This window comes from Mytilus edulis, chromosome 10 (genome assembly GCF_963676685.1).
Source record: "Mytilus edulis chromosome 10, xbMytEdul2.2, whole genome shotgun sequence".
NCBI classification, from domain to species: Eukaryota; Metazoa; Mollusca; class Bivalvia; order Mytilida; family Mytilidae; genus Mytilus; species Mytilus edulis.
Genome location: NC_092353.1, coordinates 64,396,859 through 64,424,402, shown reverse-complemented (window position 1 = coordinate 64,424,402; position 27,544 = coordinate 64,396,859). Strand labels below are relative to the sequence as shown.

Genomic DNA, 27,544 nt, shown 5'->3' with positions numbered 1-27,544 from the left:
ATGGGATATATATTTCCCAACTTTTTCGATATTCAAGAGCTTGCAGCTCCTACTCAGACTTTGTAAAACATCATCAGTGTGTGAGCAGAATGTAGATGAACCAGGGGTATATCAAAGAACGTCTCGTCCTTTTTCTTAAAAAGTTCATCGGAAGGTACCAAGACCTTGTTGATAAATGTTCCATATCAACTTCACAAATAATACATGATGGTCTTGATGTATAGATTCTGCATACTGATGTTGTTTATCATCTTAACAACGTGTTATATTGTTCTTTCATTTGTCTTTGTTCTATTATTAATATTACTTTTACTGTTGGATTGTTTTATGAGATATCCATTTAACATGGCTCGGTACTTAAACGTCCCATCAATGTGTTTGTATTATCTTTCATTTTTTGTCTGCGACTTTTTGTGTTTCTTCGGTTCTTATATAACGTGACTCTGTACTTTAAAAAATATCCCGTCAGTATGTTATTGTTCTATAAAATGTCATTATGATATATTTCTATTATGAATTAGAAAATACATTGAACCACAAACGTCAAAATTATTCAATCACGTAGTGGAATGAACTATTTGTGGATTCTTAATAATTCCATAGAACTTTTGGACTATTTTAAATCTCGGTCTATTTCTGAAATTAATTTTTACATACTTTTGATTTTTTAACCCTGTATGCTAACATTGCCCATGTGAAATTTTAAAATTGTTTAAATAAACATTGAACGACAAAAATATGACGTATAAAATTTTCTGACGTCAGAAATGCGAATCGATGAATGTGTTTGTAGATAGATTTTTTTGTGTTCTGTTAGATTGTTTTTGTGTTCTGTTAGATTGTTATGCGATGACGACCGCTGTACCCATATTTTGACTATTTTATTTATTGTCTGTTTTGTTCACGCATCATTGTAAATATAACAGAATTTGATGATACTGTTTAGCGCTTTAAAACCAGGTTTAATCCACCATTTTCTATATATTTGAAAATGCCTGTACCAAGTCAGGAATATGACAGTTCTTGTTCATTTGTTTTTGATGTGTTTCGTCATTTGATTTTGCCATGTGATTATGGAATTTCCAATTGGATTTTCCTCTGAGTTCAGTAATTTTGTGATTTTACTTTTTAGTTGAGATCAAAATAAGCAAAAAAAAATGATAGGCCATGGAGCTCCTTTTCAAGATATTTGATTTATAAAATATGGCAAGAAAATTCTGACTCAGACTGGGCCAAGTTCATTATAGACAGCGATAACTGTGAACAGCAAGAATGTTCAGTAAGTTAAAACATATCACCATCACCAAAACAATTTTATCATATAATTCTATTCTTGTCTATAATGTGTCCTTGGTTTAATATGCTCATAGACCAAGGTGAGCGACACAGGCTCTTTTAGAGCCTCTAGTTTGTTTAATCTGAATGTAAGCCTTCCATAAGTTTTGGTCAATTTATATGATTGACAACTTAAGAAATTTCAGATAAGGTCAAGAAAATGTGACTAACCATAGTGTACAATGCATACATGGTCCGGTTGTTGTCGCTTTGACACATTCCCCATTTCCTTTCTCAATTTTATTTTATACAATGAGACATTTTTTCTGCAATGTTTGTCAATTAATCAACACCAAATAAGGAGTCTTTATACAACTGGTAAGTTTGGTTCTGATTGGTCAAATACAAAAACACTAAATCTTCCATATCTTATAAACTTGCAGAAGTTCAATGAATAGGAAAGTAAAATTGTTTCATAAATATGTTCTGTATCTTAACAAGATATTATAACAAACAAACAACATTATTAAACATTATATGCTCTTTATTGATGAAAATTTAATGACATATAATGATTTGCATATTATATATGTACATATGAATACATGCTTTCATAAAATTAACATCTTTTGTCATAACTTTACAAAAATACTTAAAACATTTCTTGCAAGCCAATACATATTTGACATTAAAACTTATATTCTCTTCTAACTCTCTCACATTGTATTTTTTTTTTGTTCAGTAGAGGGTATAAAATTGGAGGAATCCATAACAAGAGGTTCCTGGGAGCCTGAACACCTCACCTTGCTTTTAAGTTTCAGTCAATAGTTTATGTCATGTTGACATTCTTTAGTATAGAACTTACATATATACCCATCATTTTTGCTGTAAACAGTTTCTACAATTCTATTAATTTTTCAACATAAATGCAGAAAATTGAGTAAAAAATTAAAGGAGAATGTGTCCATGGGTCATGGCACACAAATATCCTCACCTGTAAATATATATAGCAAATTCAGCGATTTCAGACATATCATTGACACTCATACCATATCTTCTTATATCTAACAACTCCAGATGTGAAAGGGACAGCACCCAAGTTCAAACTTGATTTGTATTTGGATAGTAATCATAAAGCATTGTGTATATAGTTTGATAACATTTGGTTGAGGCAAAGTAAAGTTATAGTGTGGAAAAGGCAAATTTAGCATTTTTTTTTTCATATATAAAGGGACACAACTCTACAAAATTTTACGTAACACCACTAAAATTTGAAGTTTATCTGTGTTTGGTGATACATTTTGTAATAAGCATCGTGAGTAAAGTTTCATAGCAATTTGTTGAGGATGAAAAAAAGGCAAATTCAGCAATTTTATCATTTGAAAAGGGACATAACTCCAGAACAACGAGAGTGATGACACCCAAATTTGCATTTGATCTGTGTTCTGAAGTAGGTAATAAACATTGTGTATAACTTTCATCACATTTGACAATCAGAAGTAAGAAAACAGAACCCAACTAAGGATGTATGGAAAGATGTACAAGGATAAAATCCAATTTCCCTGTTGCCTACAGAGACGATTCAGGAAGTGGGGTGGCGTGTATGTTCCCTCCCTAAAATTTAAAAAGCATGGGTTGTCCTCAGCTTATAAAGAATATAAAGATAATTTTACATAAACAAAACTTTAGTTTGCACCACCCTAACCTTAAATCCTTGATCTGTCCCTGCGTAATTCTATTTTAAAGCAACAAGTCTAGTTTTTGTTTCCTGTTCACATGGAAATAATACAACTGCATACCAAATACCATTGACTTATTATAAGTCATTGCCTTTAAATAAACACAAACACAAACATTAACTTGTAAACTATGAAAAAGTTTCAAAGTCAATGAACCACGATGAGGGGATGGGGCTATAACAACCCCAAGAAAATGATACTTGCAAATGCCAATAACTTTGCATACCTAATATTTTGGACTTAACATAAGCATTAAATCCTTAACTGATCTAATCACAAACTAATATGTAAACTAAGCAAAAGTTTCAAAGTCAATAGACTGAGGGGGTGGGGCCAAATATTCTCCATGGAAATGAAATTTGCTAATACAAATACAACTGTATACAAAATATCATTGACCTACAACTTGTGGTTTTCAAATGAATACCAATTAACATTGTCCTACCACTAATGCTTCCTCTTGAACTGACCTTATCACAAACTAATACATGTAAAATAAGCATAAGTTTATTTATTTAAGTGAATAGATCATGACTGAGGGGGGCAGGGCCAAATAATCTCCATGGAAATGAAATGTGCCAATACAAATACAACTGTATACAAAATATCATTGACCTACAACTTGTGGTTTTCACAAAACTAGACCTAATCATAAACTAATACATTGTTGATGCTGCCGCTGCTGGAAACAGCATACCTATGTCTTGCTTTTTGACTCCTTCAAGCGAGACAAAAACGATATGTAGCTCATGTCAATAGATATAAACAATTCACCAAAGTTTCATGCGAACTCGTCCAAGTGTTTTTGAATAATTGTCTGACATGTTGGTGACGGATGGACAGAAGGACATTAAACCAACGTATAAAAAGACTTGGGGGTATGGCCTCCAAAACATCTTTCACAAAAAATTATTCTGGATTTCAAAAATTTTCTAAGTTCAAGCCAGCCTAAATCTTGATATTTATTTTATCAAATTTCACATTACAATGAACATATAAGTTTCAAGTTGATGTAAACACCAGTAACCTACACTTAATCAACATTATAACCAGATGCTATCATATGCAAGGTATTAAAGTCATTAAACTGAATTCTCAGTTAAACTTGACACCTGAAGAATAGTATACAATATACAATACATAGTCATGTGCTGACAAACCATATCTTCAACAACTAACAAACATATAAAACTCTCAATACACATAAAACCTTTCATTACCAAATTATATTACACACACATAACTCACTTAACATCGCATTCTTGGTCATTTTTTAAAGAATTATCTATAGGATATTTGGAGCTCCTGACCTGAATTTTATATCCAATAACCCTTTTATCATTCCTTATTATCAAACACTTGTATAAGAACAGTCATCGCTGCTCTGCCTTGTGTTTCGGGGGTTTGAATTCTCCACTTTTACTTGTTTTAGTCTTTGTCTTTTTAGAACCTGTTTTCCAATTTCTCCAGCTGTTAACTCGATCTGATCTTGATTCCTACAAATGGATATTGAAATATGGGTGCTAAGGTCTTAAAAGGAGGAGTTACCTAGAAACACTCCTCTTATGTAAGTAAAAGCTCTCAATTTTTTAGTCCCCTTTGGTGCAATTACCCCCAAACTCAATCAGAGCCTCTTGTTTGTAGTAGGGAACATTGTAGTACAATTTTAGAGAGATCCATACACTAAAACACAAGTTATTTTCTGAAAACTAGAGAAATGCTGGTTTTTGGCCCTATTTTGCCCCTAACTCCTGCATGTTTGGGGCAATTACCCCCAAACTCAATCTCTTGTGGTTTTATAAATTGCAGTATAATTTCAGAGCAATGAAATACTTACAGGTATACACAACTAATTATCCTAAAACTAGAAAAATGCTTGTTTCGGGCCATTTATGGGCAGACAGTTTGACCATCATCCCCAAAATAAATCCACACCTTCCTTTTGTGGTATTGAACCTTCTGAAAATATTTTTTAGAGATCCATTCACTTAAACTTCATTAACTCAATGTGGACCAATTTAAAAATGGGGCTAAAATTTCAAAATGTAAATACAGGCAGTGTTCTACCCAGAAATTTTCAAATAGCAACATGAAAATTATCCTAGTCCCGTTTTGGAAAAAAGTATAGCACCAACTGGGCCCCCCTCTAAATCCGCCTCTGATTGACCAATTTGAATGGGCACATGATGGGGTCTGATTCAATGTCTTGAATTTGAAATTGAAGAAATAAGCAATTTTTTCAAATTATTAGAAAAGTTCTGCCTTTGGTCCCTAATTCCTGAATGGTTAGGACCATAATTCCTTAAATCAATCCCAAGTTTTCTTTTTGGATATGGAACCTTGTGGTACAATTTCATAGAGATTCAAAGACTTGTACCCAAGTTATTGTTTCAATACCATAACATCCTTGTTTTTAAACCTGAATTCTAAACAGTTTGGGTCATAACACTCAAACTCAACCTTCTTTAGAAGGTACGGTACAATTTCATAGAGATCACTAAAAAAGTGTTTGTCCTGAAACAAGGAAATATGCTTGTTTTTAGTCCATTCAGCTAGAACAATAACTCCCAAAATCCAACCTTTCCTTTGTGGTATTTTCACAGAGATCCATACAGTTATACTGAAGTTAGTGTATGGAAGTCTATGGAGGTTGATCCATTAAGGTAGTAGACCTTTGATAAGGGAGATAACCCTTTAAATCAATATGTGTTTTTAAAAGTAAAGTTTCATCAATGTATTTTTAGCATTTACCTTAAACAGATTGAAAATAATCTATGTAACCTAGAAGCTTAGAATATATTTATGAAAATGATCGACACAAACATACTGATGATTTCAAGAACTATTTTCCTTAACCAAGGTCGGCAAGTAGACATATAAAATTTACAGAAATCTGACAACTCTGAAACAACAAACCAGAAAATAAAATAAAACTACAACATGTAAATTTTGTAAAATGTTCTAGGATGATGAACCATGACTGAAGGATCAGTGCCAAACAATCTCCATGGAAATGAGATGTGCAAATGCTTATACAACTGCATACCAAATATCATGGACCTACACAATGTACCACTAGAGGTTCCCCATTAACTGACCTAATCACATTCTAATACATTTTGATGCTGTCATTGCTGCCAACACCAGAAACAGCCTACCTATGACTATGTGCCCCTTTTTTCTTTTATCAAACCCAACAAGTTTTGGGAATCAATCCTCACATACAGTAGTGTGATAATACCACATGTTCTTCACATTTTTTAAATAGTGCACCCTTTATACCAAGCTATCAAAAGTTATACCTCAAAGTTTTTATTCCATTCTTCTTTTACTTTCTTTTGTTCTTTTTCTGTTTCCTCTTCCTCAGCTTTTCTTTTCCTAAAATTAAAAAAAAATTTAAAATTTAAATACTTGCTTTTGAAGGAAACAGTAAACTTATCACTACAGTGATTCGTTACTTATTCCAGTATTTTTTTTTATTTTTTATTTTTTTATTTTGTTGTTTTTGCTTTCCACATCTCGGAGTTCCTTGCATTCAATGCTGAACCTGTTATAGTTTGTTTTTTTTATGCCATATTTAAGGACTGCATTTAGGCTATTTCGTGGCGGCAAGTTTTTATTGGTAGAGGAAGTCGGAGTTCCCGGAGATAGGAAAACTGACAATCCTTTTCAATTAAGATTGGAGTATAGTGCACCTGCACAAGCAGGTTTGAACTCACAACCTCAGTGTTGAATGGCTAAAAACTTGTGTATGTTTTAACCAAAGTTTGAATAGCACATGTAAAAGAAAATAAATACAGTTAGAGTGTATGGAAAATCTGCACTTAATAGATATCAATAGAATACCACTTTGAAATTAATATCAATCTTTTTCAATCTACAATAAGCTTTAAAATAATGTATCATGTACAAACAATTACTTAGAACGAAGAAAACAGGAGGGGATTAATTTACCATGAGGGTCAATTTTTAATATTCAACTAGCTTAGTAAGGATTCTTTTTACCATAGCGTTATTTTTACCTCAGATCAATTTTCTATGGGATTCAAAATACCACACCCCTGTATTTTGACATCCTTAAAAATGAACACAGGGTCATTATATTGCATAGTATTTTAACCTTGGGTCATTTTTCCCATTTGTATTTTGAACCCCACCATAGAAAAATGAACACAGGGTCATTATATTGCATAGTATTTCAACCTTGGGTCATTTTTCCCATATTGTATTTTGAACCCCACCATAGAAAATTGAAACACCCTGTTTTAGATAATAGTTTTGTAGATTATCTTTTTTATAACTGTAGTTGTTGGATATGATATTTTTTTAATTTGAGGTGTGGATTCCATATACCATGGCAGGGGAGAAATTACTATGTTCAAGTTAATATTCCAAACATCTTAATGAGCATGTAGTACATAATAACTACTTATTGGAGTATAATTACCATGCAAAAGAAGTAGATAACTAAAAATCTAGAAATTAGACATGTATGAAATTCATAATTACTCCTTATATAAGAATGATGGATTTGATTGGTTGATAACCAGTGTATATTTTGCACATTCAATTCTTTCTTCCTGATTTCAAAAGAATTTGCTTGTTTTTCACCACTGCTAGTGAATTCACTTAAAATTCCTTGTCTGTGTCGTGGTATTTGCCATTTTGGATTTTCCTATTTTAAGCTCACGAGCCTCTTACCGCCAAATTGTATGGAATGTTTCTCACCTTATCCCAATTGTAAAAGCAAAAAACACTCAAAAATCAACCAAGTTTCCTTTAAAACGACTTTATGACTAATGTATGTCAAAAGGGTTGGATATTAAACATCATGGATAGAGGATGAGCTGCTTTCTAACATTGAAGACTGGAAGAAATACTTTTGTATTTCTTTTAAGAGAGAGAGAGAGAGAGGTCAGGTGGTGCTGTAAGGATGATGTTAAATCCTGACTATTGAAAATAGAGGCTCTAAAGAGCCTGTGTCGCTCACCTTGGTCTATGTGTATATTAAGCAAAGGACACAAATGGATTCATGACAAAATTGTATTTTGGTGATGGTGATGTGTTTGAAGTTCTTACTTACTGAACGTTCTTGCTTCTTACAATTATATCTATAATGAACTTTGCCCATTAGTAACAGAGAAAAATATTTGGTAAAAATTTACATAAATTTACCAAATTCATGAAAATTGTTAAAAATTGACTATAAAGGGCAATAACTCCTTAAGGGGTCAATTGACCATTTAGGTCATGTTGACTTATTTGTAGATCTTACTTTGATGAACATTATCGCTGTTAACAGTTTATCGCTATCTATAATAGTAGTCAAGATAAGGCCAATTAAAATTAATTGATAGATTTTCATCCCCGCCCGCCCCTCTGAAATCTTCCCGCCCCGATTTTTTTTATTTTTGAAAAAAATACGATTTCCGGATTTTGTTCATTTCCGTTACCGGTAACCGTCGATGATTTCGTTTGATGTAAAACTTCCTTTTTCAAATTTCGGTTTTCGTATTTCTTAGCGTATTCTTACTGAATAATTATTAAAGTCGATATATTCTGCTGATCTATGATGACAACATCATTTACCGAGAATAGAGATTGATTACGAGAAGGGCGTGAAATAATCGGGTTACGAGTAATATGCTGTGTCCAAGAACGCAAATCACCGTACGGTCACAAATGACACAAATGTTTGTGAGTAAAACACCTTGGATTTATTTTATTTATGTAATGACTTTGTGTCAAGAAATTTGGACTGTGAATGAAACCCAAAAGCGTTAGAATCGTGGAACACATTTGACTTGAATAAAGAAATTAACACAAGCATGAACTTTTTAGATTGTTGACTGTATATATTGAGTTAAAAAAATCGACAAACATACGCATTTTTAATTTATTAATTTATAGCAAGCTCTTAGATTTAGATTTAGCCTTAATTTTGTTTTTTTTAGAAATAGAGAAAACATCCTCTGTCCCAATACCTACGATAGAGTCATTAAACAACTTTATGTTCTACATTATAATTGTATTTGCATCTTGCATATTAAGGACCAACCCTATTATTTAAACACTGTTTGAGTTTTCATTTTATGCTGTACTTTTCGTACCTGTGTTGCATACCAATGCATTTGCTTCATTTTATTCGGACAACAAAACATTGCTTAGAACATGTAGAAAGCAAAATACATTTGATGTAGGTAATCCAACTGAGGAGAACATTTCTTCACATTTCTGCTGTTAACTATAAATTAGGTTTCTAAAGCGGCAATTACATGTAGCACAGTTGTTGCCAATCAGAGATATATATTTATGAATTTGAAAAAAGTGGCACCAGCATATGGAGTATATGTGGCTCAATTGATACGTTACTTTAGAGCTAGCTCAAAGTACGTTGGTTTTGTTGAACAAGGAATACTTTTTTCTCAAAAGTTGCTAAGACAGGGCTATGAATCAATCAAATTAAGGTCATCACTCAAGAAATTTTATGGTCGCCATCATGAGCTGATTGGCCATTATGACAAAAGTGTGTCAGAAATCTTATGATCTCAGTGATATTCTTCCTCAGTCATAACAACCTTTCATCATTACCGAATTGAACATAGAAATAACATGATGGGTGCCGTATGCGGTGCAGGAAGTGCTTACCCTTCCGGAGCACCTGATTTTGCTCCCGGTTTTTAGTGGAGTTCGTGTTGTTTATTATTTATTATTTATAACTGTAGATGTAACGTCTTTTGGTTTTATGAGTCTTCGTTTACTCCTTGGTTTTGATTGTTATTGTCTTATACACGATACCTTATGCATGTATTTACATGATATAAGCTTATTATTACACTTGCAGATATGAATAAAAGATGACAAGAAGGTTTCATATGAAATAAAATTTAAAAAATAAAATCCTCCCACCCGCCCCATTTTTTTCATAAAATTGGATGAAAATCTACTAATTAATTTTAGTTGGCCTAATAACCAAAAAACAGCAAAATTTCTTTAAAAATTACCAATTGGAGGGCAGCAACCCAACAACTGGTTGTCCAATTCATTTGAATATTTCAGGGCAGATATATATTGACTTGATAAACAATTTAACTCCTTGTCAGATTTCCTCTAAATGATTTGGTTTCAGAGTTATAAGCAAAAAACTACATTTTACCCCTGTTCTATTTTTAGCCGTGGTGGCCATCTTGGTTGGATGGCCAGGTCATCGGACACATTTTTCAAACAAGGTACATCAAAGATGATTGTGGCCAAGTTTGAATTAATTTGGCCCAGTAGTTTCAGAGGAGAAGATTTTTGTAAACGATAATTAAGATTTACGAAAAATGGTTAAAAATTGACTATAAAGGGCAATAACTCCTAAATGGGTCAACTGACCATTTCGGTCATGTTGACTTATTTGTAAATCTTACTTTGATGAACATTATTGCTGTTTACAGTTTATCTCTATCTATAATAATATTCAAGATAATAACCAAAAACAGCAAAATTTCCTCAAAATTACCAATTCAGGGGCAGCAACCCAACAACAGGTTGACCGGTTCATCTGAAAATTTCAGGGCAGATAGATCTTGACCTGATAAACATTTTTACCCCACTTCAGATTTCCTCTAAATGCTTTGGTTATTGATTTATAAGCCAAAAACTGCATTTTACCCCTATGTTCTATTTTTAGCCATGGCGGCCATCTTGGTTGGTTGACCTGGTCACGCCACACATTTTTTAAACTAGATACCCCAAAGATGATTGTGGCCAAGTTTGGATTAATTTGGCCCAGTAGTTTCAGAGGAGAAGATTTTTGTAAAAGATTACTTAGATTTATGAAAAATGGTTAAAAATTGACTATAAAGGGCAATAACTCCTAAAGGGGTCAATTGACCATTTCGGTCATGTTGACTTATTTGTAAATCTAACTTTGCCGAACATTATTGCTGTTTACAGTTTATCTCTATCTATAATAATATTCAAGATAATAACCAAAAACAGCAAAATTTCCTCAAAATTACCAATTCAGGGGCAGCAACCCAACAACGGGTTGACCGATTCATCTGAAAATTTCAGGGCAGATAGATCTTGACCTGATAAACATTTTTACCCCATGTCAGATTTCCTCTAAATGCTTTGGTTTTTGAGTTATAAGCCAAAAACTGCATTTTACCCCTATGTTCTATTTTTAGCTGTGGCGGCCATCTTGGTTGGTTGACCGGGTCACGCCACACATTTTTTAAACTAGATACCCCAATGATGATTGTGGCCAAGTTTGATTCAATTTGGATTAGTAGTTTCAGAGGAGAAGATTTTTGTAAAAGTTAACGACGACGGACGCCGGACGACGGACGACGGACGACGACGACGACGGACGCCGGACGCAAAGTGATGGGAAAAGCTCACTTGGCCCTTTGGGCCAGGTGAGCTAAAAATAAATAAAAAATTAAAAAAAACATCATGGACAGAAAACCAAGCCAGTCTGAATGATTTGTTTTTAAAAGGAATTTATGTAAATATTCGGCAAGCAAATGGAGATTTCTATTCCAGGAGTAGCTTATATGTGTATTCGACAGTCCATCAATAGGCATCTAAAGTAGCTGCCACACAACAAACCATTTGACATTATATCTGATACTGCATTTTCTACAGCAAACAACGTCTTTAAAGCAATGTGTAATAAATGTGTACTGGTAATGTGTCCATAGGGACAGAAATGACGCCACTGCTAGCATATAATGCTATAAAGGGACATAACTCAAGAAATGTAAAAGTGACACTTCCAAAAATTGAAATTATACTGAGTTTTGTGGTTAAAAGCATTATATATACTTTAAAGTACATTTAGTTGAGACAAATCGATTAACCCACATTAGAGAATGGATACAATAAAATCAGCAATTTGTTCATTTTTAAAGGGCCATAACCATAGAACAGTAATCAAAGTGCTTGTAAGCACTGAATGATAAAGATTGCTTTAATTTATCAATAGGAAGTAAAATTGAATATTGCATTGCATAAAGCATTGGTTGTAGTTGATTCAACTACCATTATGGACAAAGAAAGATAACTCCAATTTAATTTATCAGTGGAAGGCAAAATTAAACATTGCATTGAATAAAACATTGATTGCAGTTGATTTAACTATAATCATGGACAAAGGAAGATAACTCAAATTTTAAAAATTACTTAATTAATAATTTGAGAAGAAGAAAAAATGAAAATTTTAGCAATTTTTCCTTTTCTAAAGAGCATAACTCTACATCTGGGGCATAAAAAAAACTCTAAAAGGAAGGAAAGGGACAAATCAAACATAAAAAGTCAAATGCAATATGTGACATCAAGAACCTGCATGAACATCCATGTGCATTTAATGTTTATGCACTGTCTGGACTATTAATTAATGTATGGTTTGAGGTTCTTTTAGGCCATAGGAATTAGCAAAGTGTTCAAAACTATGATCTAACACATATACCGCACAGAAGTGTGACATGTCTGCTTCCATTTTGTCGTATACAGCTGCAAATTCAACTACAAATTTAGATCACAACAATAACAATGAAAATAAGAGGAATTCTATATTTGATGGTAATGAATCAGATTCAACTGAAGCTCACTATTTTTCAAAGTCTTCAAAAAATAGGGAGAAGCTGAATTACACACCCTGTTTCCAACATAACTTCAAAATACTGGAATGAATAAGCACCTATCCTGTTTAATAACTCACTGTCGTGTCACAATTCACAATATTTCATAATTAATATTTTCTGAACATTAATAGTTGACATTGTTATTTTTCATGTTTGTTTATATTACACTTGAAGTATTCGTTTGAAATAGTTTTTTATTAAACAAAATTAAAGTTTATCAATTTTGCACACTTTATTTATTCACATAATTGGTTGTTTAGATAATACTTATTCTGGCCTTTAATTTTTAAAAGTTGGTTTACTTATCCGCCCACCAAATTTTGTCTAGAGTGAAATAACATAAAAATCTTGATTTCATATTGTTTTTATTCCGCCCACCTGATTTTTTCTAGTGCTGTAAACAAAAAAATCTGAGGAGTTCCAAAATGCTTTGTTCGGTGTCAAAAAAGAGTTTGTCGTGAACGATGCATTTAAAAAAAACTTAGAAATGACCCAAACGAAATACATTGACGTGTGTTTTACTCCCCTACACTGTATATAACTATGAACCCCAAGTGAACCTTAGTGTCTGAAGCTTTCATTTACTTTCAGCCAAACATAAACTATGATGGCAAACATAATGAAAGGAATTTCATTATTGGAAACCAAAGCAAACAATCGGTGATGCCATTTTGGATAATATGGCTGATGAAAATGTCTCAATTTCGGTTAAATTAGGGACTTTCCGTTTTGAATTATCCTCAGAGTTCGTTATTTTTGTTATTTTACTTTTTGCCATTGAATAAAACATTGTTCTTAACCTTTGATATTCCCTTTCATGCCCTTACATCCTTATGGACACTCTCAGATCAATATTGTATGTAATGTTTTTTACGAAAAAAATAAAATAAATAAGAAGTCAAGACATTTTTCCCAACCAGTTATAATATAAACCATTGGAACAGTTTACCCAAAAATGTTGTCTGCACATTTATTACACATTGCTTTAAAGATGTTGTTTGTTGTAGAAAATGCAGTTGCTTTAAAGACGCTGGGTGCTGTAGAAAATGCAGTATCAGATATAATGTCATTGATAACTTTAAAATACAAAAAGAGGATTGAATTTCCTTACATATGAGCCCTTAAAAGATTCTACAGGTACATGTAGATGTATCATGTAGTATGAGTGACAAATTATGAGATCAAAGTCGCAATGTATTTCAAGTTAATAATAAAAAGGTCAAGTATGGCTTTCTTTGCTTTTAAAATTGTAATTTAAGGATGTACTTAGGTGAGGTTAGGTGAAAATTAATAAATCAAGAAATTAAAATTGATACTATAAGCCGGTAGATCATATGTTAAGGATAAAAATAAGCTAAAAATATTGATAGGTCATGGACCTCCTTTTGGAGATATTTGAGATTTAAAATATGGCGTGAAAAGGCTGACTCGGACTTTTACCTTATATTTGCATTGGTATTATTTGGGTCTCAAAACAAAACAAAGAAAATCAAGAATCTTCTAAAATTTTGTTAAATGACGTTTCATGAGCTATTAAGTCTTATATGAAAAAATAAATGGGTGTTAAGGGGCAAAATATTTTACCTTGTAATGTATGGAAAAACACCAAGGAGTCCGAACATTTGACACAAATTCCAAAACCTCACCTAAGTACATCCTTAACCACGATTTATTTTATAGTTCACAGCTGGAACAACACATTTCCTGTCTACAAAATATGGGTTTCGCCAAACTTTGGTACATTGCTATTTCTTCATCAGCATGATAGGATCCTGAACACTCTTGATTTTCAAAGTCGAATATCAAAGAAAGTGTTTATGTCAAGTATATTATCCTCAAAGGCTTCTAGGTCAAACATGCATATTCAAATGCAAAGAATATCCAGAAAAGAGCTAAATTAAAACTATTTCTTCTTATCAAATTTCCCCGAGTAATTAAAGCATTTTTTTAAATTTCCTCTGACTCTATTTTTTCACAGCACTTGTCCGTAAACCAAGTAATTAAAAAAAGGAGGCTTCACCATGCCATTTGTATGACTAGAAACAAGGCAATTTCAGGCAAAAACTTAAGTTGAAAAATCACAAAATTATATATGTTTAAATGGCAAAATCCTTGAAAAACAACTATTTTGGAAGCCTTGTTTTAACAGTGATTTCATCCTCCCCTCCCAACTTACTATTTTAGCATTTAAAGATTAATTTATAAATTTTGAATGTGTATGAAAATTATTTATATAAAGTTGTTATAGAGTGTGCAAACTAAGGTCTATATTTTTAGACAATGGAATCAAAGGAGGATATCTGTGCCTTTGTACCTGTAGTAGCAAATCTTTATAAATACACAGCTCACTATTCCAAGAGAAATTTTACCTTTCATGCATGTCTTTAGCTTCTCTTTCCTGTCTCAGTCTTTCCAAGTCTGCAAACAATTTACAAGTTTGTACATACACAGCATGTTTGTACTGAAATGGTAAATGAGATAATTAATGCATCAAGAACAAGGCAAAGTACAATTCCATCGTGATAGTTGCCATCTTTTAAAGCTATCTTTTTAGCTTTCATAGGAATAATGCATCATTCTGGGCAGTCATCGTGTTTTTAAATCATAAAAAAAGGGGTTTCAGAGGAAGCCTGTGTCTCACTTGGTATTAATGCTGCTGTAAGTGTAAAAGAGCAATGTTGACTCAAAAAGTGAGTCCATTTTTCAGTAAAATACAGTTTTTAAAACAAATTCAAACTTTTCTTAATATGTTATTTCATGGTCTAAAAGATCAGCTTCTGTCCAAGGTCCATTCATCAATTAACTCAGAAAAATGAAAAATGAAAATAAAAATTTCAAAATTTGATTTGGACACAGTATTGTTGTCATAACTACGCTTCTGTACAGATTTCCTAAAACTCCATGAAGTTTGACAAAGTTATTGATGTCAAAAAAAACTTTAACAACAGATTGAACCTCAAATTATTACTTATATATTTGCAGTTTTATTATGGTTGTAATGTAATTCCATTTCAATACAATCATTTCCATAACATACATTTTGAATAATTCTTTTTCTGAATAACAGTAGTGATTAATTGATTTATTGGTAAAGAAAGCTGGAAGGTCTGAGAGCCTGGAGAGAAACACCAACTCTTAAACTATGTCATGATCCATCAACTTTAATAAAAATAGCATCAAGACATAATCAAATAGAAATCTTAATTTACCTAAACCAAATGGCAAATATGTTAAAAATTGGAATCAATGAGGATTTGTAGTGATGCAATGATTATGACAAAATATGAAAGACAAAGAATGACAGATTATACTAATTGTTAAGGTTTGCTTTGTAAAAGCGGACATATTTATAACAATGGTATAGCTCTAAAGAAGCAGGATTTGATGCTGCAGATTTTGAAACTTTTTTATAATTCATACAGTAAAATCAAATATTTCTTAAACAGATTTCAATATCTATACAAAAAATATGTCTTAGTAAACTTCCTTCTACTAGACAGTTCAAAATTATTTCTATATATATGAAGACAACTTAACTTCATAAAGATTACAACTGTATTTTAATTTAAAATTAAATAGTTATATGGCAAACAGTTTGCCCTAAAGAGCAATAAATAGTTAGGCTCTTTTATCCAAGCAATTTTCACAAATTGTGATTTAATCAGTTTGAACTCTAACCTGTTCTGTATCATCTTCTGGTATAATAATTGGTTTTCCTTCTTTCTTTAATTGTTTTCTTTTTTGCTTCATCTGAAATATAAAAATTTAACCATGTTTTAAAAGATAAATATATATCTTAAAAAAAAAGTTAATGTTTAAAATATTGTACATAAATAAACGATAAAAAATAAAAGATTACATTGACCAACAAGCGTCTCTGAAGAGCCTAGAGACCCTTTGTGTTATGTGTCAAAACTAGAGACTCTTTATAGCCTGTGTCCTGGATCTGTGTGTATTTTCAAGGAGGGCCACTTCCAACAAAGTGCTCATACAACAATATATTTGCATACCAAATACCACTCACTTATCATTTGTGGTTCATCTTAAACTGACCTAATCACGAACTAATACATGTAAACTAAGCAAAAGTTTCAAAGTTTACAGACCATGACTGAGGGGGTGGGGCCCAAATAATATCCATAGAAATGAGATGTGCCAATGCTTATACAACTACATATCAAATATCTTTGACCTACCACTAGTGGTTCACCATAAACTAGACCTAATCACAAACTAATACATTGTTGAAGCTGCAGCCGTCGTTGCCGCTACCAACGATGAAACAGCATACCTATGCAATGGTGGATCCAGAAGAAGGGTTTCCGGGTTGGAATCAATGCATTTGAATGGGGACATATAGTCGGAACCCCTCCTTATAGAAATGGCTGAATCTGCAACAGCTACGTCTTGCTTTTTGACTCCCTCAAGGCGAGACAAGACAACTAAATCTACCAGGACAGGTAGTAAAAAGTAGGAATAAAGAGATACATATGTAACTAACCACCTGAGTTCAAATAATGTGGATACAAGACAGTGTTCTCCCAAGGCCGTTTTAGCGTCGCGGTACCACGACGTTATATTTTTTCACAGTGATGCTATAATAATTCCCGCGACGCTATAATTATTTTGAAGATGCTATTTTACTTGTCCTCAATTTTGAACTTTCATCTATTATCGATTATGATCATAAAAATTATATCACCTTTAATTGTAATCCCTTTAAGTCGGACACTAAAGGCAATTAAGAGATTAAATAGCCAGGTGTTAATTGCCCTCAGGGTGATAACTGTTTTGATGGGAATATCCCAAGCTGACACTTGTGACATGACTAATACCACGTGTTAACTCGAATAATTCAAGCCCTTTCCATGTCCGATTTTCTCCCACACGAGGGCTTGAACTCCTTGTGATCATTGGCCGCGTCGCCAGCTCTCTGTGAGAGAGAGCCAATCAGCTGCGATCAGGATATGAGTCTGCGCAACTGTCTTGAAATTGTCTTACCAAACACGTGTGTTCAATTAACACATATCCGATAATAATTAATTAACATCAATTAACATCAGTTTACATCATTTATCATCAATTAACATCCGGAACTCCTCCTTCTTTAGCTGCCAATTTAAATCAAAATTCCCATATTGCAAAGCGGTGTGAATTTTCTGGTTGACGGTCTTGATCGAGGAAGACGTTCAGGCGTTAATGTAGCCTTCGTAGATCAGCAGAATATAACGACTGAATTATTCGGGTTAACCACGTGTCTGCAATCACCAATTTCGACATGGAAAAATGCAATCACAAAAACAATTCGAAATCTATGTTTTGTATTACGAAATTTCAAAGATTAAAACGATTTTTTTTGTTGTTGAAAGGTCGTTTATTTGTGCAAATCTCCAAAAAATACTTTCTTTCTCTTCCGGTAAATTACGAGAGCGAGAATTTTGGTTTTGAGCTTTTATACATAATTCTTTAAAAAGTGATCATAATTGGCTTAAGTTTATGTTTAATTCATTTAATGCATTAAAAGCGTCTTATTCATTCATAATCTCTTGTCAAACAATGTTTATTCTCGAACTCCTTTTCGTATATTTTTCTACGGCCGCCATTGCACATTTTTGTGTAAACTACGGATCGGAACCGGACCAGATATGACAAAAATCCGCATTTTCACGGTAATGACAACAGACGGACGGTAGACAGAAAAAATATACCAATAGAGAAAACTACGCATTAATAGACTATTTGTTAGAAAACTTTGTTAAAAATATGTATCATTTTGATGTAAAGAGAAGAAACAACAGGGACTAATTCATTCAGTGCCATGAAACAATGAATTTCATAAACATAATAAAAAAAAGTTTTTAAATTGATATTTATTTTGCTACTTTTGCTTAATATAAAATATAAAAAAATAGTTAATTTTGTGTACTAGATATTCAGTTTTGTATATATACAGGTTGCACTATAATGAACCATTCATTCATTTGACTTATTGTAGGGTAACTGAAACCACATATTTATTTTAATTTGGCACAAGAGGAAAAAAATAATTCTGTAACTATAAATGAATAAAGAAAACATAAACTGAAACAACTGTTTTTGTTGTTATAGTTTAATTGTATTCTCAGTTATGAATTGAACAATATAAACTAAAACATATAAAGGAAATAGAGCATCAACGCGACGCAACAAATGACATTAAAAAAAAATACAGTTATTTTTTTACGCAAAATGTGATGCTATCCAAAATTTCTGGGGAGAACACTGCAAGCAATTATGTCAAATAATTGAAAAAGACAATTTTCAATTTGTATTTTCTGAATATCATGCAGTTCCACTTGTTATATCATAAAAAAGATATATCATGCAGTTCCACTTGTTATATCATAAAAAAGATATATCATGCAGTTCCACTTGTTATATCATAAAAAGTTATATCATGCAGTTCCACTTGTTATATCATAAACAAGAGGCTGTCAGAGAGACAGCAAACCGGATTTATAAACATTCATTTGTGTCCTGGTATTTTTCAATTTCACAAGGACCATAACTGATGATATCAAATTTGACCTCCATTTTGTCATCAGTAACAACATATTAATATTTAATAAAAGTCAATATCGTTATTATTGAACTTGACCTCCATTTTGTTGTCAGTAACAACATATTAAAATTTTAAAAGGTTTGGTTGAACGGTTCATGAGTAAATGCACGAACACAACATTTTTTAAACTTTCAAGAACCGTAACTCCTGAACGGTAAAAGAAAAAAATCGTCATTATTGAACTTGACCTCCGTTATGTTGTCAGTAACAACATATTAAAATTTTAAAAGGTTTGGTTGAATGGTTCATGAGTAAATGCACGGACACAACATTTTTTAAACTTTCAAGAACCGTAACTCCTGAACGGTAAAAGTCAAAATTGTTATTATTGAAGTTGACCTCCATTCTGTTGTCAGTAACAACATATTAAAATTTTAAAAGGTTTGGTTGAACGCTTCATGAGTAAATGCACGGACAACATTTGGTTGCTGCCCGGCCGCCCGCCGTACATCCCCAAATCAATAACCGACATTTTTGACACAAAATTCCGGTTAAAAAGTTATTTACTATCTACAAAATGTAGTATAGAACATGGTCTGACCCTATACCCTTTGGGTCTCCATTATGGTAATACAATTTTCTTTTGACCTTTACCAATGCCATCACTTTAATATACTTTTAGTCTTTAGTTGTAGGAGTACAAACATGTCAAGTGATATTAACATCATCAATATACTAACCATATCTTCTGTTCTCGTCTTAGCCTCTTCTACTATTTCTTTACATCTTTTATAACCTTCTTCATTTTCTAATGTTTTATATGCTTTATTTACAGCTAAAAAATAATTTTAAAAAATTGTGCAACTAACAGGTAAATTCTGGTAGACTGGTATTCTGGTCAAACTAACTATCGTTTTTATACATACTGTGAAAGTACTTTTATTCGTTGGGTACCAATTTTCGTGGTTTTCGTGGATAACTTTATCCACGAATTTAAGTGTCCAACGAAATAAAACATCCATTGTCCAAATCAAGACATGGAAAGATCCCCATCCGTAGGTTTGACTACTGATATGATCTAGAGAATATATTGAATAACACTAAATCTGAGAGTACTTTAATGGCAGTCACATAACTACAGCATGCAAGAGTATACCCATTTAATCTTTAATAACTTAAAGTGTGCAACTTTTGATCTTTTAATTCTCATAAAAAATATTTTTTGATCGATAAAAGTCAGATTTCCGGTATTGACATGCTAGTATGATAAAGTGTTTATTTTATATCCTCATAGGTTTCGTACATATGGGAAATAATAATTTCATGCTGGACTTAATTTTGAGAAGAATTACCTATTTGACAATCAAAGATACGTTTATAGCATTTGTTTATGTTACTTTTTTCTTAAGGTGACATGGTTATGGCCTAATTAACACCTTTGATGGTGTTTAATCTGTTGACCACTTTACCATGGGTTAATTAGTGTTATCAATACGATTTATAGTCAATGTTTACTTTGCAATTTTCCTTCAATCCAGACTATTTTTAACCTTCATTTCAACAATGTTTCCATATTTTTTTAGAAAAATAAAATCCACGAATTTAAAAACCCACGAACATGTAAATATTGTTCAAACCACGAAAACTGATACCCACGAATTAAAGTACTTTCACAGTATGCACATTTATGGCTCTACTATCTGATACATGAAGAATGGCATTGCACAAGGTCAATTTTTCCTCTGACTATTGATGATGTCTTTAAACTAAATCCATGGATGTTTGGTGTATACTGATTGAAATTTTAGTCTGAGATGCATTATATGATGATTTTCATTAAATGTTCGAGTACTCTGAGGGCTGTACTATGTATCTTTCTGTAGAGTGGATGTATAAGCATCGGTCAAAATCCATTCTATGTATTTCTAATTGTATTCATCTGGTGATTTAAGCCTTTCCAACTGATTTTTATACTTTGTTCTGTTACACTTTCCCTACTGATCTCCTGCCCAGCATCACCTTACTATTACTATAAACTGGTTTTGGATTTCGTCCAATCTTCCAAAAATTAAATATCCTTTGATTAAGGTTTTCTTTTTCTGTATGAATTTAGTTTTTATGAGGCATCTCTTTTAATGAATACTTACCTTCAAATGATTTCTGTGATCGATCTGGATCAGCTGGGTTCTTGTCAGGATGGACTAATATTGACAACTGCCACAAATGAAATAAAAAACTATTTCATTAAAGTTTTATTTTGAAATAGAAACAGAAAATTGCAAAAAAATTAGTCAGATAAATTTTTACTTATCTTTTTTTTAATCATTCACATTTACAATAAACTGTTAGGGGTTCCATAGAAATATGATTGGCCTTCCTGCTGTCAGTGAAAAAGTGTAATGTTGACTTAAGGTGGCTAGGGCGTCTTAATTAAAATTGACAGATTTATTTAATAACTTGTCAAAATGAAGTTTTTATCATGCTTTTTTCAAAAATATATTAAAAAGTATGGGTCACTGGACTTTTTTTCACCCTACAGGTTGTATAGATTATACATGAAAAAATCAAATTTGGTGTGATAAAAAGAAAACGTACTATCAGAACTTTAAGATGAAATGTGAGAAGATTGCTCTTATAACATGCTTTCAGATAAGAAAAAGAAAAAATGGGGTCACCGAACTTGTTTTCTTGCTACATACATGTCTCAAAATAGGTAAATTTGTAACACTTTCTATTGTAAAAATTACTTTATCTGAGTTAACTCCCCTTATTTGGCAAAGTTGAAAAAACTGTTACGAATGTCTCTAATCATTTGCACAGTGTTCACTGCAGGGAACTTTGATTTTGTTCATAAATATGTTTATGCATGAAACCACTTAAGTTGAGAAATCCAATCAGAATACTAATTTAATGTAGGACGTGTAGAAAAATGTGTCTGTTCTAAACAATTCTAACTGAATTAGTTTATGCATATGGGCTATCGTCCACAACTTCAGATGAGATTTTTTTTTACGTATGTAAAAACAAGTCCTACACATAACTTATACAATTACCTGTCTGTATTTCTTCTTTACATCAGCCATAGTACAATCAGGGTCAATTTGAAGAACCTACAATCAAATAACATTAACAAAAACAAAAGAGCATGGATGCTGAAATTGTTTAAAGAAACCGAGATACAGACTTCACCATATAGACCTTGCAAGGAAACCATACAAAAAAATTAAGTTATCCTATTACTCATAATCAGTGAAAAATGCACATAAATGATAAAAAGTAATTTCCATTTCAGAGTTATGGGACTTTTAACAGTCATAATAAGCAACATGTACATGTATATGCCTTAAGATATCTTGCTGATTTCAAGCAGTTCCTGAACCATGAATATTAGGCCAAACACATTGTGTGGGAGACAAAAAATCAGTTCAATAATATGGGGTGTTTCCTTTCTTCCCATGTAGCTTTGTTTGTTGGTTATCTAAATACTATCAATTCATTAGGAATGTGGTTCTTGGAGTTAATTTTTTTTATATATAAATCTACTGGTCAGCTTATAATCTCTTTACTGGGGCTTAAGCCTAGTGCTAATTATCAATAAAGTATTTCATTGTATGTTTTAATTTGTAAGGTAATACTGGATTTCCTTCATTGATGTAACTCACGGTCATGAATACAAGTGTTCAGACTTTATATAAAAAACAAGCATCTTTTAAACCAAAATAAAAACACATCTTAAATAGTTATAACTTAATGTTTTTCTTGTACTGTTGGGCTACTGTCTGAATGATGTATAACCCAAACCTATTTTTTTTCTCTTTAAAGAAACACAAAATTGGTTTTTTTCACCATTGTCTGCATTCATTGTTTTTTTTCACATGGAAAGATATTTCCATTCAGCTGAATACTTTAAATACTTTACCTCAAATGGGTTTAGATTAAAATATGTTGAGCCAGGTCTGTGAAGTCTGTCTATCTGTTGCTTTGATGTCAATACTGAGTCAACTTGTTCTATGGCTTTCACCTGTAGATGAAGAAAATGGTAACATTAAACAGACCCCATTCATATTTTTGAATAATTGTGAAATTTACATATATTTCACAGCGAAATCATAACCCATTCATATATTTATCAGCTGAAATAACATTTGACCAATAAAAAATCTTGAAAATCTCTTTAATGACAAAGAGTTTAGGAAATTCAGTGATGATTGTTGTACAACAAACTGAAAAATTATGACCCATTGATCATGTTGATACATCACAATTGGTCATTTACTACATACAGATATATTTCCTTGGTTAAAATTGCACCCTATTGATATATCGTCGTGTCATATGATTTTTTTTGTATGTCATATGTTTGCGTATCATTCATATTTCATCAGTTTTGATTGCACATTCGTGTATTGTGACGTGTTTTTCGGTTTCTATTTTTGGAACAACAACAACACTACAACTTGACAATTTTAAAACATACATGTATTCAAAGTCCCTTTAAAAGATTGTTGGACAAATTTGATAAAACTGACCTGTTGAGCCATTTTTATTTGCCGGTAATGTAAAAAATATGCATCACTAGAATAGTTGTTGAGAAAAACTCTGAAGGGTTACATGAAGTACAGCTATGTCATTTGCCTGTCTGACATCAGATTGTCAAGACATATGACTGTCATGTGTTCCTTTGGTCGTTTTTATTATAAACCAGCGAGTTACAATTAACAGGGTTCTAATAAAAAATTTGTAAGGGTTCCGTGGAACCCATTGTCTCGCCTACTCTTTCTGTTAATCGCAGGCTCAACAAAAATGAGGAAATAAATCAATAAAATATTCATGTTGATATTATCTTTAAATTGTAAGAAGCTTCTGTCCAAGTTTGGTAAAAATCCAGGATAGTTTATGAATCTAATAAATGTTTAAAAACTTTTAACTGCAGACTAAATGTAATGTTAACTGGAAGAACACTGAACTTCCTTCTGGATATTAGCTTTTGATCATAAACAAACTTCTGTCCAAAGTTTGGTACAAATCCAAAATAGTATAAGAAAGTTAAATTTTGAAACGTTTAACTACAGAGTGAATGTGTTGTTTCCTGGCAGAAAATCTAAGTTCATTTAAAAGTAAAATACGAAAAAATAGATTATTTTTTTTACAAAATTTCCTTCTAGATACTAGCTTTTGATCATTAACAAGCTTCTGTCCAAGTTTGGTACAAATCCAAAATAGTTTAAGAAAGTTATTAAATTTTTAAAACTTTAACCACAGAGTGAATGTAATATTTCCTGGCAGAAAAACTAAGTCCATTTAAAAGTAAAATACGGAAAAAGTGGAATTTTATTTTTACAAAATTTACTTCTGGATAATATCTTATGATCATAAACAGGCTTCTGTCCAAGTTTGGTAGAAATCCAGGATAGTTGAAGAAAATTATTAAAATTTTAAAAACTTTAACCAAAGAGTGAATATTTGTGGACGCCGCCGCCGCCGACGGAATGTAGGATCGCTTAGTCTCGCTTTTTCGACTAAAGTCGAAGGCTCGACAAAAATGGTTGTGCAAACTCCAATCATTCAATATTCTATTGACAATTCTTTTTATTCATCCTTAGGCCGTTTTTATTTAATAAGTTGGTTTACGGACATCAGCCCAAAAAACTTCGGGTAGGAGGAGGGGAAAAAAATAAATTTAAACTAGATCTTTCCAGTTTTTGTTTTTTTACTTGGTTTACGGATATCAGCCACAAAAAAAATAGGGTAGGAGGAAAAAAAAAATAATTTAAACTTGATTGAAAAGACTTATTTATAGTTCTGTAAAACTTGAAAAGCCTTTTGATAATACCTTTTATTCAGCATCTTTTGTAGGTTTTGTGGAATTAATAAATGCGACAACAAAAACACATCACATAGAACAAGTCAATATTAAAAGACAAAGGCAAATCTAAGAGCATATTGCATGTCAACACCTATAAGGACAGAGCATATCAGACAGTATTTAAAAGTATAAACAGAAATTTACTGTCAGGAGCCTGTAATTCAGTGGTTTAATATTGTTTGTTGGTGTGTTACATATTTGTTAATTTTTTTTAGTACATTTTTTTACATTTAATTAGGCTGTTTGTTTTCTCACGTAAATTGTTTTACATTTGTCATTTTGGGGCCTTTTATAGCTTATGCGGTATGGGCTTTGCTCATTGAAGAAGGCTGTACAGTGATCTATAGTTATTAATTTCTGTGTCAGTTGGTCTCTTTATGAAAAATCATCTCATTGGCAAACACACCACATCTTTTTTATATGTATCAACCCTATAAACATACATCTGACAGACAAAGATTTGTATTAAGTGAAATATGCAATTGATGAAAGCAGTATACATGTTTTAAATTATTAAAAACAAATGTAAATTGTTATTTTTTTCTTTTTTGCCCGACTTTGAGGGCATTTCTGGTATTTGGAATGTTTCCTTGGTCCAAACATGATTGGCATATGGGACAATAAGAACGTCCACCGGTGTAGTTTCAGGTGTAACGGTTCCATTGTCATTTATTTTGCCGTGGTCACTACTGCCGGCCCTTATTTCTTCAATCACAACATTAAAGTTTTCTAATTGTTCATTAATGACTTGACCTATGGTTTCATGACAAAGGCATTTCACAAATTTTTTGTCTGATAATATTGAATTGTTTAGGACGTCCACATCCAGATGGATGTACACTGGTTCATTCATAGTAAACAAACCATGCCCTGATATCGTCTGGTTCCTAAACGGAAGTCAGGGTTTAAGGATGCGCAAACACGTGAACAGCTAACCAGTCACGTTTCCGGTGCACTGGTTCACGATTTTTTAATGCACTAATAGGAACCAGAATTACGAAACGTAAACACAAAAATACCGTTTAAAATTTTCTTAGTAAATCGATAAATATGAGGTCGGCGGAAATAATTTTTAAGGGCAAATGTGCGTTTATTTTTATTTGAATTAGCGAAAATTCGGGTCGGTGGATCCGTAAACCAACTTATGTAATAAAAACGGCCTTAATCATGTTAATACATAAAGATGAATACAGTCTTAGCTTTTTACATTTATCATAAATTTTGAAATCTGCATTTTAAATTCAAAAAAATAATGTCTTTCGTCATGTTTGTACATGTTGTAGAAAACTAGTGCCAATCTGGAAAAAAAGCATGTTACAATTTCAGCACATGAAACATCAACCAAATTCTATTTACTAGTTAGTTTTAGTACTGAAGAGAATTAAATAACTTTTAGGATTCAAGAAATTACCAGAACCACGAAATGCACGACTTTAGAAAATACTCTTGTGTTTTAGGGTAATTTCCTGTCCGTGTACTCATCCAGTTTTAACATCATACTAAAACATATGACGCTGTTTTTTTAAATACAAAAATCGCAAAATAATCAGAAACACTAACAAATCATAGTAAGCCTTGACAAAAAAATCTAGATACCTAAAAACATTCGACAGAACATGCTTTTAAAATTTAAGTACCAGTTGTAAAAATATTTAACAGTGAAACCCGTAGGCAGTGCAAAATGTTATTTAAAACAGTAGTACGAAAAACATATAACAGTAACACTATCAAAAAAAGGGACCCATTCTAGCCGCACATATGTATAACCTTCATATAGGAAGAGACATCCCCTGTGGGATCTCCTTGTGGATAGAAACACAATTGTCTGTGCTATCCTCCATTGGTAAGCGCTTAATGTAAAAATATTATGAGTATCAAGGAATAATCTGTATGAAGACATACACCTTATCGCTATTTGTCCGCCATTGCTGGAAATCACACAGGTTCCCGTAAAATTTTGACGTCATAAAACAAAATGTATGACGCCACAATGGAAAAGTGATTGTTGTTGACGTCAAAAGTTCAAGCGGACGGGTCAGCCGGGAATAGCGATAAGGTGTATTGAAGTAGTCTAGGCTACTCTAGTCTATAGTGTCTTGATACTTGTGTTACAGCATGGGTGTGTATAATTTACAACAAACAAGTTGTTAAGAATCAAATAGTAAAATAAGTCGTCGTATACTTCAGTATAAAACAGATTAAAAGCAGATTCAGATTCCGCACTTTTCGAAGACTCTCCAGACGCCATTTTCTTCTTTGTACCTCCAAATTGAAGAGTCGATTTGTGCGTTCGAGCAATCAGCTCCGTAGTCAATTCGACTTTTAACATACTTAAACGTATATTCATATAAAAAAAAGTCTAAATTAAACAACCTAAATAATTTATGTATCAGCATTTCATGTGTATTTTAGTCTCGACGCCACCTAATTATGTAAATATCCTTGTATTAAACTATTTGATTAAACACTAAACCTATATCCCAAGTGG

General features: G+C 32.2%; 1 protein-coding gene across 1 annotated transcript; it reads right to left on the bottom strand.

Moving 5' to 3' along the window:
* Positions 1-1,798: 1,798 nt before the first annotated feature.
* Positions 1,799-27,326, bottom strand: LOC139491684 (dnaJ homolog subfamily C member 8-like). Its single transcript, XM_071279496.1, has 9 exons — positions 27,239-27,326; positions 23,110-23,211; positions 22,244-22,300; positions 21,338-21,404; positions 19,931-20,025; positions 16,328-16,399; positions 15,019-15,110; positions 6,317-6,392; positions 1,799-4,510 (listed from the first exon to the last, which is right to left on the bottom strand). The coding sequence occupies exons 1-9, from the start codon at positions 27,302-27,304 to the stop codon at positions 4,388-4,390; spliced, it is 750 nt and encodes a 249-aa protein (XP_071135597.1). The 5' UTR covers positions 27,305-27,326; the 3' UTR covers positions 1,799-4,387.
* Positions 27,327-27,544: the final 218 nt, after the last annotated feature.

What these genes read in the sequence shown, in the direction of transcription:
- LOC139491684 (XM_071279496.1), bottom strand. Translation starts at nt 27,304, where the DNA reads ATGGCGTCTGGAGAGTCTTCGAAAAGTGCGGAATCTGAATCTGCTTTT. An exon ending in GCTAAAGACATGCATGAAAG is followed by an intron (nt 6,393 to 15,018) that starts GTAAAATTTCTC and finishes TTTTAATTTTAG; the next exon opens with GAAAAGAAAAGCTGAGGAAG. An exon ending in AATGGAATAAAAACTTTGAG is followed by an intron (nt 4,511 to 6,316) that starts GTATAACTTTTG and finishes ATCCATTTGTAG; the next exon opens with GAATCAAGATCAGATCGAGT.